Source organism: Prionailurus viverrinus, chromosome X (assembly GCF_022837055.1).
Source record: "Prionailurus viverrinus isolate Anna chromosome X, UM_Priviv_1.0, whole genome shotgun sequence".
In the NCBI taxonomy this organism is placed as follows: Eukaryota; Metazoa; Chordata; class Mammalia; order Carnivora; family Felidae; genus Prionailurus; species Prionailurus viverrinus.
The window spans coordinates 9412800-9425276 of record NC_062579.1 but is presented as its reverse complement, the minus strand read 5'-3'; the positions used below and the strand labels follow the sequence as shown (position 1 = coordinate 9425276).

Below are 12477 nucleotides of genomic sequence, written 5' to 3'. Positions count from 1 at the left end.
AGAAACTCTCTGGACACTGAGTGCACAAAACACCTGGCTAGTGCACCTGCTCAGGAACAGCACAGCAGTCCTTCCACCCGTCCCAGGTGGGCGGGCACTTGTCTCTAGTTCACCACATCCCTCAGGAACTGTTAGGAGCCATTTTCCATGGCTGACCTAGTGTGTCCGTTGAGAGACCCGCCATCTGGGGTTCTGGTCCCCGCTCACCATTTCAACAGCTTCAGCTAACCCTCCATGCAGCCAAACTTAACATTCCCTTCCACAAAGGGACCGGCAGCTTCCCAGGCTCCCAGCCTGCCTTGGCTCAGGGTATGTATCCCGGACTGCTTCCACATAGAATCTCCTCCCTTGTTCTCCCTTCTGTTCACTGCCCTTCAGGATTAGGGATGTATCTCACCATGTTTCTTATGTGATAGCTTCTCTTGGACTCTGAAATGTCATTGGCAGGGTTTGGGCCTGGCGCACACATCTTAGAACTCACAGGAAGCCTTCCAAAGAGCAGGTGCTCCATTCATGCTTGGTGAACAAAAGGGATAGTGAGCAAGAATTCTAATTTACGACAGTTTGATTTCTCCCACATTCTTGAAAAGCTAAGCAAATCCAGGTATATACCTTTTAATTTTACCAAAAGAAAGAGTGAAAGAAATAAGAAAAACCAAGAATTAACCACTTTTTATTTATTTCACTATCTTGTTGCCTCAACTGTTTCACTGTGGGGTTCTGTTACATTTTACCGAAACTCCCTATTCCAGTGCTATGTGTTTCTTGTACTGGATCACAGTAGAAGATGCAAGGGTTTTCAATTTGTCTTACAAAATACAAAACCATTACTCTCAAACGTGGTAACCAGCAATACATATGCGAGCCACGTCATTCATAAACGTACATTCTGAACTTACATCAACTTTTTAAAAAACAACACACTGGAAAGCTAAGAAACAAAGAGGTAAATCTATATGCTATTTCTAAACAACAGGAACACAAAGAAGAACTATACTCTGCTGTCTCCAGCTCCACCTCACTCCCCGCTGCTTTAAGGTTGACAGCACTTCCCCACTACAAAGTGAAGGCCCTGTCTTGGACTTCACTAGGGCTGAGAAGTGCTGCTGGACAAGGCCCCGGCGGCAGCTCTGGCCTGGGCTCTCTCTTCCTCATCTCGCAGAGCCTCCTCATAATGGGCCTGGAAGGCCCTGGGGACAGTATCGCTGGCTTTGGCCAAAAACTCTAGGACCTTCATCTTGCTGGTTTCAGCGTGGGCCCTCGGACCCCACAGGAACTCATAGCAAAGAGGATCACTGTCGGGCACCTGGCGGTACTCCAGGTACTTTTCCTGCACCAGATCTCTGGTGATGAGCTTCCTGGGCTCCCCAAAGAGCGGGTGCCTCCTCCCAGCATAGACCCCCAACACATTCAGGAATTCCCACATCTCCTCCTCGGTGGCACGGTTGTCATTCATGAAGATCACACTCAGGAGGGGCATCAGGAGCCCATTCTTGGGAAAGCCCACGCCATCGCTCAGACGCCCTTCGACGGGAAGATCCCCTTTCCTAACAAAGGCATAAGACTGACCGCTGGGGTCAACCTCCTTCAGGTCAAGGCCAAAGACCAGCTCCATGCGCTCAGTGGTCTTCCGGAGGATCTCGGGGAATTGCTCCTGGTGCTCTTCGCTGATAATCTGCAGCATTTCTGCCTTTGTAATGGGTTCTCTCACTTTATACTTGTGCAGCAGAAATTGCACCAACAGGCCCACCTCTTTGCTCAGATGATCTCTGAGAGCGCTTTCAGAGGAAGGCGGGGCGTGGGACAAACCTGGGCTTTCCTCCCCTTGGCTCTTGGCACGTTCATCAGAACTGGAGCCCGAAATGGCTGCAGCAGGGCCGCTGGCAGACCGGGCCCTGGGAGACTTCTGGGGAGAACCTGCTGCAGGGGGGTGCGGGGGAGCACCCTCAGAAACAGGCAAGGGGGAGGAGGGAGACTCTACCACTGCTGCAGTGGCCTGAGCTCCCGCGAGACCCTGGCTCTCACTTCGGGCCTTTTGGCATTTCTCACGGGCACGGAGCTTACTCTTCTGACCTCGAGGCATGACCGTGCCTAGGAATGGCGGGCCGAGTGTCACTGGAAGGCCCGTGCTGTGGGCACCTGGAGGACGAAGATAAAAGGGTGTGAGTCCCTTCAGCAGGGAGATGTCATTGTGGCTTTAAGAATGCCCCCCCCCCACCATTGGTGTCCTTGAGGGTGCTGCTGTAGGACTCCGCAGGCCTTCTGTTCTCTCAATCTGTCCCCTGAGGACCTGCTGGAGGAAGTCAGAGCTGCCGTAGGCCACAGCCTGCTAGTCCTGCCTGCATCCAAGACCCTCGCTTCTCTGCTCCTGTCTGATACAGCTCCCTGCCACCTAAGAAATGAGTCATCCCCCCCCCCCCCCCCAACAGCGCTGCACACAGCCGTCCAGGCTGACACCACAGGGAAGACTTCATGCAGCCTCCTCTGTTCTGAAGTGGTTTTCCCCCAGTGCTCACAAGGGATTTTTACCTTCACTCCCTGTAGGGCCTGGGACTCCTCTCTCTGCCGGACTGGGGCAGCCAGTCCTTAAACCAAGGCCCTCATTTACTGAAATCCTGCAAGCTGAAGTCAGGGGCCATCTGAATCTGTCAGCTCTGCCCTGGGCCTCCTAGGGGTTAGGCTCTGTGCAACCATCACCACTGGGGGTTAATTGGTCCCCATTTCCTCACTCAGTATCCTCACCTTGCCACCTGACCGGTCCTGGGCCTCCACCTTCAGTGGACCTGAGTCCACACCTTTTACACCAAGGTCTTTGCTTAAATGGGACCCCAGCGTTAGAAGCCAGGGTGAGCCACATCCTACTGAGGCTGCTGGGGGCCTAGAAAGCCTGAGAACAAGGAGGGGACCCTACGGGATCCCACAGTTCTCCACTGGGTCGTTAGCTCAGTCCTCACCCAGGGTTCTGATTTTGGCTCAGAGTAGGACTTCTGACTCCTCATTCTAATGAACTGAGTCAACCAGAGCCAGATCAAGGTCCTCACTTCTCTTGTAGTAGGGTCCCCTCCCTAAGGAGAGAAAAACAAAACAAAACAAAACAAAACAAAACAAAAACTTCAAGGCAACTTGGCTATACGGGTACGTGACAACATCCCTCACGACCTTGTAACATGAGACCACTTAATCACTGCATGTTTGTGTGCTCCCATATATGGGAGACAAAGAAGTAGAAAATATATAAAAAAAACTATGCCATGTGGCGTTCGGGGCTCACTCATTTCTTTGGTACGAACCCAACTGAGCGGTACCTGCACGAATAAAGTTGCTTCCTAGAAAGAAAAGCCTCGGTGTCACGACTCTGTGCGAGAATCCTGCTACACTCTGAGTCGCTGGAGGGGAAGCCGGGACAAACCACATGGGGGAAACCTACCTAGAGCCTCCTGGAACTGAGAGCATGGGTAGAGTTTTGGTCTGCCCCCTCTTTTGGGCTGAAGTCGTCTCCTTAGCACTCAGGGTTCTCACTCTGGACTCCCGTTAGGGCTTTGGTCTCCTCTTGCTGCAGAATTGGGGCCACTCCCCTAGACAACACCCTCCTCTCCCTGGAACATTTCAAGCAGGTCAGCCCCACAGCTCTACTGGAACCTCCCAGAACGGGGGCGGGGGGGGGTGGGGCAAGGCCACTGGATAGTTGTGTCAGTTCATATTCAGGATCTCCATCCTCCACTTAAATTCACGCCCTTTGGGCCAAGGTCCTCACTTTCCAAGTTCCACAAGGCTGAAGTCGGGGGACCCTCGGTACATCTGAGGCTGTATGGGGGCCTTCGGGAGCTAAGAGTGGGGGAAGGGCTGTTTGGGACCCTACTGACATGCAACAAAACCTGGGACTCCTCCCTCTACTGATCGGGGTCCATCAGCCTCACGGCCAAGTCCTCACCTCCCTCGGTCACTAGACAGGAAACTCAGGCCCACGACATCTGGCCATCCCTGCCTGCTTCTCCTAGATCTGGTCGGACCCTCACCCCCTTTCAGGGGAAGGTCCCCTCATAAGCACTCAAGGTCTCACCGGGACTCCACTTAGGGCTCAGGCTTCTTCCCGTGGCAAAACCGTGGCCTCCCCACTTAGGCCTAGGCCCTCCGCTCCATGGTGCCGTCCACACCCAAGTGTGCTGGGGCTCCCGGTGCGGACGCTAGGGCAGCACTCTGTGGGGCTTCCTTGGTGCTGGGTGTGGTGGTGGCCTCAGTCCACATTCAGAGTCCTTACCTTGAAACCTGAGCAGGCCTGGAATTTCGCCCTCCACTAATCCGAGGCCCTGTCCCTCCGACGAACTCCCTCGCTTCCCAAACTTCCAAGGTGGAAGTCAGAGTGAGCCACAAACGGCCAACGCTGTTAGGGGGTTCTGAGGGATGTCAGCAGGGGAGGATCTACGGCAACCCAAAGATCTCAATCCGAGCCGGCGACTCCTCCCTCTACCCACTTGAGTCCGCCAATCTCAGATGCTCCCTGAGTCCCTAGAAGGGGGGAGTCGGAGTGCTCCACGTCGAACTACCCCTGCCACGGGCTGCCAGGCCGGGCAGCAGGGGCGGGGCTCTGGGCACCTCCTCTTTTGGGGAGAGGTCCTCGCTAGGATTCCGGGTCCTCACCTGAGCTCCAGTTAGGACCCGAACCCCTTCCTCTGTAATTGGCACTGCTCCCTTTCTCCCAGGGCCTTCTGAACGAGAGCCCCGGACAGAAGTGAGGAGCTCCTGAGCTGAGCGGTTGGCTTCCCACGATTAAGAACAGGGCGCTGGGAATGTGTGACCCTCTCTGCTGGCCGGGATTCTCTCTTATCCTAGGTCCTCACCTTGGCTCCTGCTAGTTCCGGGGTCTCCTCGTTCTGTAGGATTGGGACCCAATCCCGCTAGGTCAAGGTCTTCCTCTTTCCAGGACCCTGCAGGCAGGAATGAGGGGGCTCCTCAGCCTGACAACTCTGCCTCAGTCTGGGCCTCCCAGGTTGCGGGAGTTGGGGGGTGGGGTGGGGAAGGGGGGGTCTGTGGTGTCTCCTGCATTAGAGTGTGGGTAATTCCCTGATTCCTCCCTAAATGTCATCACTTTGACCCCTGGCTAATCCTGGGACTGCCCCCCTCAGATCGAGGCCCTTTTCTCCTGGGACTACAGAATTAGAAGTCAAGGGGAGCCAGCTCCCCACCTCCAACGACTGACAGGTCAGGACTCGATGGGACCCCACTGTTCTGGCTGGGTCCTCCCCTTGAAGCCTGTTAGAGGCTCACATTCCTCCCTCTACTACCTGAGGTCACCCTTCTTACACCAAGGCTCTCATGTTCCTGATAGCCCTGAAGGGTAACTGGGATACTTCACCTCACAGGCCTGCCTCCAACCCTATAGGTCTTTGAGCAGCCATAAGCCAGTCTCTGGGGGTTGTCTATATTCTGGAATGTTGATCTCCCCAGTCCTCCTACATAGGGATCCTCGTTTCAGCTCCTGTCTCCTTGATTACAGGCTTCCTGGGAAATGCCACATCCCTTCAACCTCTCGAGCAGTTTCCCGACTATAAATTTTGCAGAAAACGGTTCTTTGCCCCATAGTTATGGAGACAAGGAAGCTGTAACTCGAGATGAGAGACGTAGGACAGGTGGTGTGCAGTCACCAGACTTACTCTTAGGTGACTTCAGTTCTGTTAACTTTCTACAGGGAAGGGGCAGAGTCTCAGGATTTTGAGCCCCTGTTCTTCGGAGGTGATGTGACACTGCATTTGTAAATGAGCATGGGATTGCCAAATATTATCTCTTTGCTTTCTTTATTCATACTCTTCATTTATTTTATTATTCTTATTGCTCTGGCAGTGTATTCCAATCCAGGAGTTTGTACACAGCCTTTCTTCTTACTGCCGGAGATACAGTTTGGAGTAGGGAGAAGACGCGTGAATTAGGAGATAACAGGCTGGGATGAGTGGGAGACCGTGGGGATGGTTTTCTTTTTAACGAGCCAGACTTGGGGACTGTGCATGAGAAAGTTGTTTTGTCTCTACGTGCCTTTAACCCACATATTTCGTAATGAAAATGAGCCCCTATGCCGTGGACTGAATGTTTGCGTCTCGCCTGCCCCCAATTCATATGCTGTAATCTTAGCCCTCCAGGGTGATGGTATTAAGGAGGAGGGGCCTTGGGGAGGTGATTAGGTCATGAGGGTGGAGTCCTCATGAGCAGGATTAGTCCTCTCCGGAGAGCACCCCAGGAAAGCTCTCTTGCCTATTCCACCGTGTGAGACACAGCAAGAAGGCACCATCTCTGAAGCAGGAAGTGGGCTCTCAACAAACACCGAATCTGCTGGCACCTGGATCTTGGACTTCTGAGCTTTTAGAACTAGGAGGAATAGATTTTTTTTTTAACATTTATATTTTTTATTTATTTATTTGCTTATTTATTTATTTATTTATTTATTTATTTATTGGAGGAATAGATTTTTGTTGTTTGTAAGCTACCCAGTCAACAGTATTTTTGTTATAGTAGCCCGAATGGACTAAGACACCTTGAAACAAATTTGACCGCCCACCGTGACGTACATGAAGGGCCACTTGAAGGCTCACCTTTCTGTGGTTACAGGCCAAGGAGCCCTGGTACCTTTCACTCATGTCTGGAGCGGGCATAATTTTGCAGTAATGGTGAATTATGTCAACATTGGTTGGTGATGCTAATCAGCGTCGTACAGCGTGGGTTTGCAAATTTAGAGAGCTACCTCTTACAGACACTGGCCTCTGCTCCGATGCTTGCACCTCATTCATCTTCTCAAGGTGCTCCCCAGCCTACGGCAGGGTAGAAGGGGATCTGTGCAGCTGGAGAGCTAGTCCCTGCATAGGAATGCGTGGTCACCGTTCATGAGTGACTCTGTGCCGCAAACGGAGATTGTTCGACAGTTCTGCTGGGAATGATAAGTAAGGTAAAATGTTAATGTCTTTGCCTAAAAGTTCGGATTGACAAGTTCTGACTCTTCCTGCTTTACTTTGCCTTACCCATGCCCTATGCTTGGTTGTGAGAGTCTGACTGCATTGACCCTCACAAAGGGAGTTTTGTGGGTTTCTGTCACTCATTCAAGCACTGGGATAGACACTAGGGCTGGAGAGAGAGGGGGACAGAGAGAGGGAGAGAAATAGAGAAAGAGAGAGAGAGAGAGAGAGACTGAAAGATCCTTGCCCCTGGGGCACCTGGTGGCTCAGTCGGTTGAGTGTCCAACCTTTGATTTTAGCTCAGATCATGATCCCAGGGTCGTGGGATGGAGCCCTGTGTTGGGCTCTGCACCGAGTGTGGAGCCTGCTTAATTTTCTCTCTCTCTCTCTCTCTCTCTCTCTCTCTCTCTCTCTCTCTCTCTTAAAAAAAAAAAAAAATCCTTGCCCCTAAAGTGCTCTATTAGTCTCATACTGGGACATCAGCAACTCCAGCTCTCAGGCCAAATCTAGCCCACCGTCAGGTTTTGCAAATGCAGATTTGTTAAAACACAGCCACGTTTATTCACTTACATGTTATCTGTGGCTGCTTTTATGCTACAACAACAGTTGGGTAGTCTTGACACAGACTGTCTGTCCCACGATGCCTAAAATACTTACTACTTGGCCCTTTACAGAAAGTGTTTGTCAATCCCTGATCTAGTGGGAGAGTCTAGTATTCACACAAGTAAATATATTTCAAGGCAGTTTATGAGAAAAGCTAGGACCCGTGCAGAAAGTGCTGCTTGAGCACAGGAGAGCAGGACGGCTTCATGGAGAGAGGACACTGGAGCTGAACTGTGAGGGTTGGGTAGGGTTCAGGCCAGCCGACGTACAAGAGGACATTTCAGGTGAGGTGGCCTTCAACCTTGTCGGCTCATTGCAGTCACTTGGAGAGCTTCGAATAGGGATGCCTGGTTCTCCCCTCTCAGAGATTCTGACTCAGTTGTTCTGTGGCCGGGCCTGGCCATCAGGAGTTTTTAAAGCTCCCCAGGTGTTTCTAAGGACAGCTCAGGGTAAGAAGCAGTGAGCCCAAAAGGTGTCAGGGAAACTTAGGAGCAAGGTGTGAATGGACAATCTGTCTAGGTGCAGGGGGAAGGGGCAGTCAGTGGGACATAAGCTTAGGAAGTAGGGAGTTGACATCCAGGCTGGGAAAATTGGGTTTTGTCATAGGAAAAAAAAACCAGTAAGAGAATGTGGGCATGAGAGCAACACGCTCAGACGGGTACACAGGGAAGCCTAATCTAAAGGAAATGTGAGGAATAACTAAAAATAAGAGCCTGTTAGGGACTATTTGTAGGAGTTTAGCAACACAAGGAACATGTCTTATCTAGGGCAGTGACGCGTGGCTCGGCAGATGCAGCGGTGACGACGGAAATGGTAACAACTTGGGCAGGACGTGGGCGGCAACCGTCAGAATGGGGTCCGCTATCTGGCCCAGGAGGCCTCTGCTCTGGAGGCTTAACGCTTTAGTTTCTGGATCATGGAGAATTACGGGGTCCTGGAGGAGAAGCTGAGGCTGCAGGGCGGCACTTGGGTCCTCAGACTCACTGCCGATTTCCTGTGGGGGACAAAGTCGTGTTTCACTGGGTAAACATTGCCTTTGGGAGATGGATTCTCATACCTGAAACATTTTACTTTAAAGTTTATTTACTTACTTATTTCGAGAGAGAGAATCTCAAGAAGGCTCTGAGGTCATGACCTGAGCCTGACTTCACCACGACCCGTGAGATCATGACCTGCGCAGAAATCAAGAGTCGGATGCTTAACCTAACCGACTGAGCCCAGCAGGGCACCCGTACCTGAAACATTTTAGAGGGACACTTGCAGACGCTGAGGTCCAGCTGGATGTGGGTGATGCTGAAAGGATGGAGCCAGAGGTGATGGTAAGGTTTTGAGTTTAGACAAATGGGAGAATTTTGACCACCCTTCGAAGGCAAAGGGGACACACAAAGAGGTGAAGCATATTGGGAGAGAGCAATTTTGGTTTTGAAGATAAAGAACCAGTTAGCATCTAAGTGGAGCTGGCTTTTATTATTAGGCACCTGCACAATTTGGAATGACCTCTTTTCTATGTTCTCTTAAAATGCGCAACAAAGCAGAAATTTCAAGACCCCGAGGGAGCTAGAGACCGGGGGGGGGGGGGGAGTTGATGCCCCTTTGCTCTCTTCACAGAATTCAGGTAGGACCTAAGAAGTTTTCACCCGTGGCTTGTGAGATGTTTTCCTTTGTTTGTTTTAAGTTTATTTATTTATTTTGAGAAAGAGAGAGAGAGAAAGGAAGAGAGAGAGAATCCCAAGCAGGTTCCCCACTGTCAGCACAGAGCCCAGTGCAGGGCTTGAACCCACAAACCGTGAGATCATGACCTGAGCCAAAGTCGGACGCTTAACCGACTGAGCCTCCCAGGCGCCCCAGCCTTTTTCATTAATCTAAGCAAAGCACACCTTCCGGCTTTAAATCCAGCAAAGAAGTTTTTGCCTGAAGTCTGGATTCTGCTTCTGAGAAGGTAGGTACACTCCTCTGACTTACAAAAAATTAGAACATCTAATCAGAAACCCAGTACCTTCTTTGAGGTGGGTTAATGGGCATATAGTTTTCAGGTTTTTTTTTTTTTTTTTAATCACTAAGCGACAAGCAGACACCATTTTTTTTTTTTTTTTTTTTTTTTTGGCAGAAGTTTAAGAAAGTTTTGTCCAACAGTTTGGACAAAAAAAAAACAAAAGGCTTTTTTGGACAAATTCATAGGAATTTGGGGAGCATGGCGTGTCCCATTAATTACTGTCAGGTAAAATTAGTCTTTCTGGGCAAGGCATGATGTAAGTACAACAGATAATAGCCACTGTTGGTTGAGCTCACGAGTGTACCACAAGAAAGGAAAAATAATCAACTGTGTGGTGAGTTCTACGATGATTCTAGGCCCGCAAGACTGATGTCATGAACTCATCTACTCCCAGTCCCTGGAGAGCAGAGATGGGACACTGGGGTATCTGGCCACTCTGTATAGACAGAATTTAGGTCCCAGTGACCAAGGTGGTAAACATAGGCCCCATGAGAAAAGAGATTCCAAGACTCTCAAGCAAGAAGGTTGGGGGAAATGTGTAGACACCACCAGATGGCATAGCAAAAAGTATCAGGCCCACTATGGATTTCTTCACAGTAAATGGCGTCCTCTGTCAGTGGTCACAAATTTAATATCATAGGATTCCCTTGGGGGATCTGTTAAGATTCTAATGCAGAAGGTCTAAGGCAGGGCCCAAGACCCTGCACTTTTGACCAGGTGATGTCAACATTGCTGGCCCACAGACCATACTTTAAGTAGTAATATCCTGGAAAGCTCCCCAAGAGTGAACCCACGAACATAGGCTGTTCTAGCAAATAGCACTTTGGTGAGTCAGAGCTAGTCCGGTCCCTCTGAGAGGCATTGAGGAGCACTGGGCTGTCATAGGAGGTGGGAAGGGACCCTGAGAAACACACTGGGTATGCATCAAAGTTGACAGGTGACCTGGAGCAAAATGCTTGACTTCACTGATCTCAGTTCTGGGAAGTAGGGGGAGATGTGCCTTTAAAATTCACTTTTATAATATTGAACACAGTCCAGTCCATATTCAAGGGATGCCTGCTTTTGTGTCATCTTCTTGGTAAGATGTTACCCATTATCTCTTGTATAAGAAGCCAATGTTTATCAATGTTGCACCCAGTGAACAGGAAGGTTCTCTGCCTGATGTGTTACAAGATGTCCCTGCACAGATTTACCTGCCCTCTAGCAAAAGGGTCTGCTGAACCTCTCCTCATCCACATCATCTCCAAGCCAATTGTTTTCATTTTTCTAATGTCTCACGACCATGTGGAAACCCAAATCACAACACTTTCCTTTAACTTCCTCATTTGTGAGATGTGGGGTTGTGTCTGGGCATTCTCTGGGGTATCTTTCAACTTCAATAATCCAAGACTCAAAGGAGATTATTAAATTCTCAATATTACAATCTACGTATCAGTGAAACTTCTTTTTCTGATGTGGTAGGCAGCATGCTTGCAAAGAGTTTAGAGTTTCTTTTTTTTTTTTTTACATTTTTTTTTAATATTTTATTTATTTTTGAGAAACAGAGTGAGACAAAGTGTGAGTGGGGGAGGGGCAGAGAGAGAAGGAGACAGAATCTGAAGCAGGCTCCAGGCTCTGAGCAAGCAGTCAGCATAGAGCCTGATGCGGAGCTTGAACCCACAAACTATGAGATCATGACCTGAGCCGAAGTCGGACGATCAACCGACTGAGCCACCCAGGCACCCCAGAGTTTAGAGTTTCTGATAGGCAAATTCACCCGGGCTTTGGGTAGAGCTCTCAGCAATTAACACAGACCAACCTTACATGTCAATTGGATTTTTATACCCTGGGTGTCTCAGAGATTTTAGTCTGCTCATCTTCCCATCTAATCCAGGAGAACTAGAGATGCACAATTAGGAATCACCACTTTTAGCTATTTAAAGCATTGACACTTTGAGAGAGCATTTGCAGTCTAATGATGGGCTCTACATGCCATACATCACAGGGCTGGGGTGCATGGCAGGGGACGTGGTGAGATATACTGAGACCAGAGAACCTTCTCCCAAGGTAACCCCATGGTAGTGCTCATATACAACCCCACACTCTGGGGCCTCCTTGGCATGGCTGTCTGTGTGCCTCTCAAAGAATTTGTTCACTGTATCTGAAAGGCATGCTTGGTTGCCTCTTCTCATCTGGAGTGCGGGGAGCTTAGACGGCTTCTGTTTGTGACCAAATGTGTTATTTCTTCGGTGCTTTCCTGGTCTCTGATGGCTAGGGTTACCCCAGAAAGCAGAAACTCTCAAACTTTGGTATTTAAGCCCTAAAGAGAACAATTGGCAATAGCTGTCAAATTATAAAAGTATATGGTCTGTAATTCCACATTTAAGATGTTTTCCAACAGCAACACTTGCTCATGTATGAGATTATATATGTTATTCATTGCAACATGATTCATAATAGCAAAACACTGGAAACCACCTAAATGTTCATCAGTGGGGGACTGAATAAATAAAGTACTATGCAGGTATAAGAAAGAGTGAAGAAGAATTTTTTATAATGATATGGACAGATCTCCAAGATATAGTGTGTAGTGAAGCAAGCAAGGGGCAAAGCAATGCATATAATATGCTACCATATCTGTAAAATGCTGGTGGACTGCAGGAAAACACATTCGTATTTATTTGCCAGTGCATAAGAAATGTCCAGAAGCATGTACATGTAAGAATCTAACAGCGATGGTCACTCACTGGAGGAAGTGGTGATGGATGCTGAGAACTCTGAGGTAGTATAGTGACTTTTCACTGAATGCCATTTTTAAAAAAAAGTTTATTTATTTTAAGAGAGAGAGAGAGAGAGAGAGAGCGAGCACATGCACATGATCAGGGCAGGGCCAGAGAGAGAGGGAGAGAATCCTAAGCAGGCTCCACGCTGTCAGCACAGAGATGGACGCCGGGCTTGATCCCA

General features: G+C 49.4%; 2 protein-coding genes across 3 annotated transcripts in view; both read right to left on the bottom strand.

The window, feature by feature from the left end:
* Positions 1 to 703: 703 nt before the first annotated feature.
* On the bottom strand, positions 704 to 4330 carry MAGEB17 (MAGE family member B17). Of its 2 annotated transcripts, none has more exons than XM_047844098.1 (2): positions 4259 to 4330; positions 704 to 2139 (listed from the first exon to the last, which is right to left on the bottom strand). In XM_047844098.1, exon 2 carries the CDS (start codon positions 2081 to 2083, stop codon positions 1088 to 1090), a length of 996 nt encoding a protein of 331 aa, XP_047700054.1. In that variant the 5' UTR covers positions 2084 to 2139; positions 4259 to 4330; the 3' UTR covers positions 704 to 1087. The 2 variants fall into 2 exon arrangements, with proteins under 2 accessions (XP_047700054.1, XP_047700053.1); XM_047844097.1 differs by lacking the exon at positions 4259 to 4330 and adding an exon at positions 3428 to 3504.
* A 4116-nt stretch (positions 4331 to 8446) lies between these two features.
* Positions 8447 to 12477, bottom strand: part of GRPR (gastrin releasing peptide receptor) — a 40961-nt gene continuing 36930 nt past the window's right edge. The window contains exon 4 of the mRNA XM_047844810.1: positions 8447 to 8535. Coding sequence (XP_047700766.1) covers positions 8466 to 8535 — 70 coding nt within the window. The 3' untranslated portion in view covers positions 8447 to 8465. The remainder of the gene's footprint in view (positions 8536 to 12477) is intronic.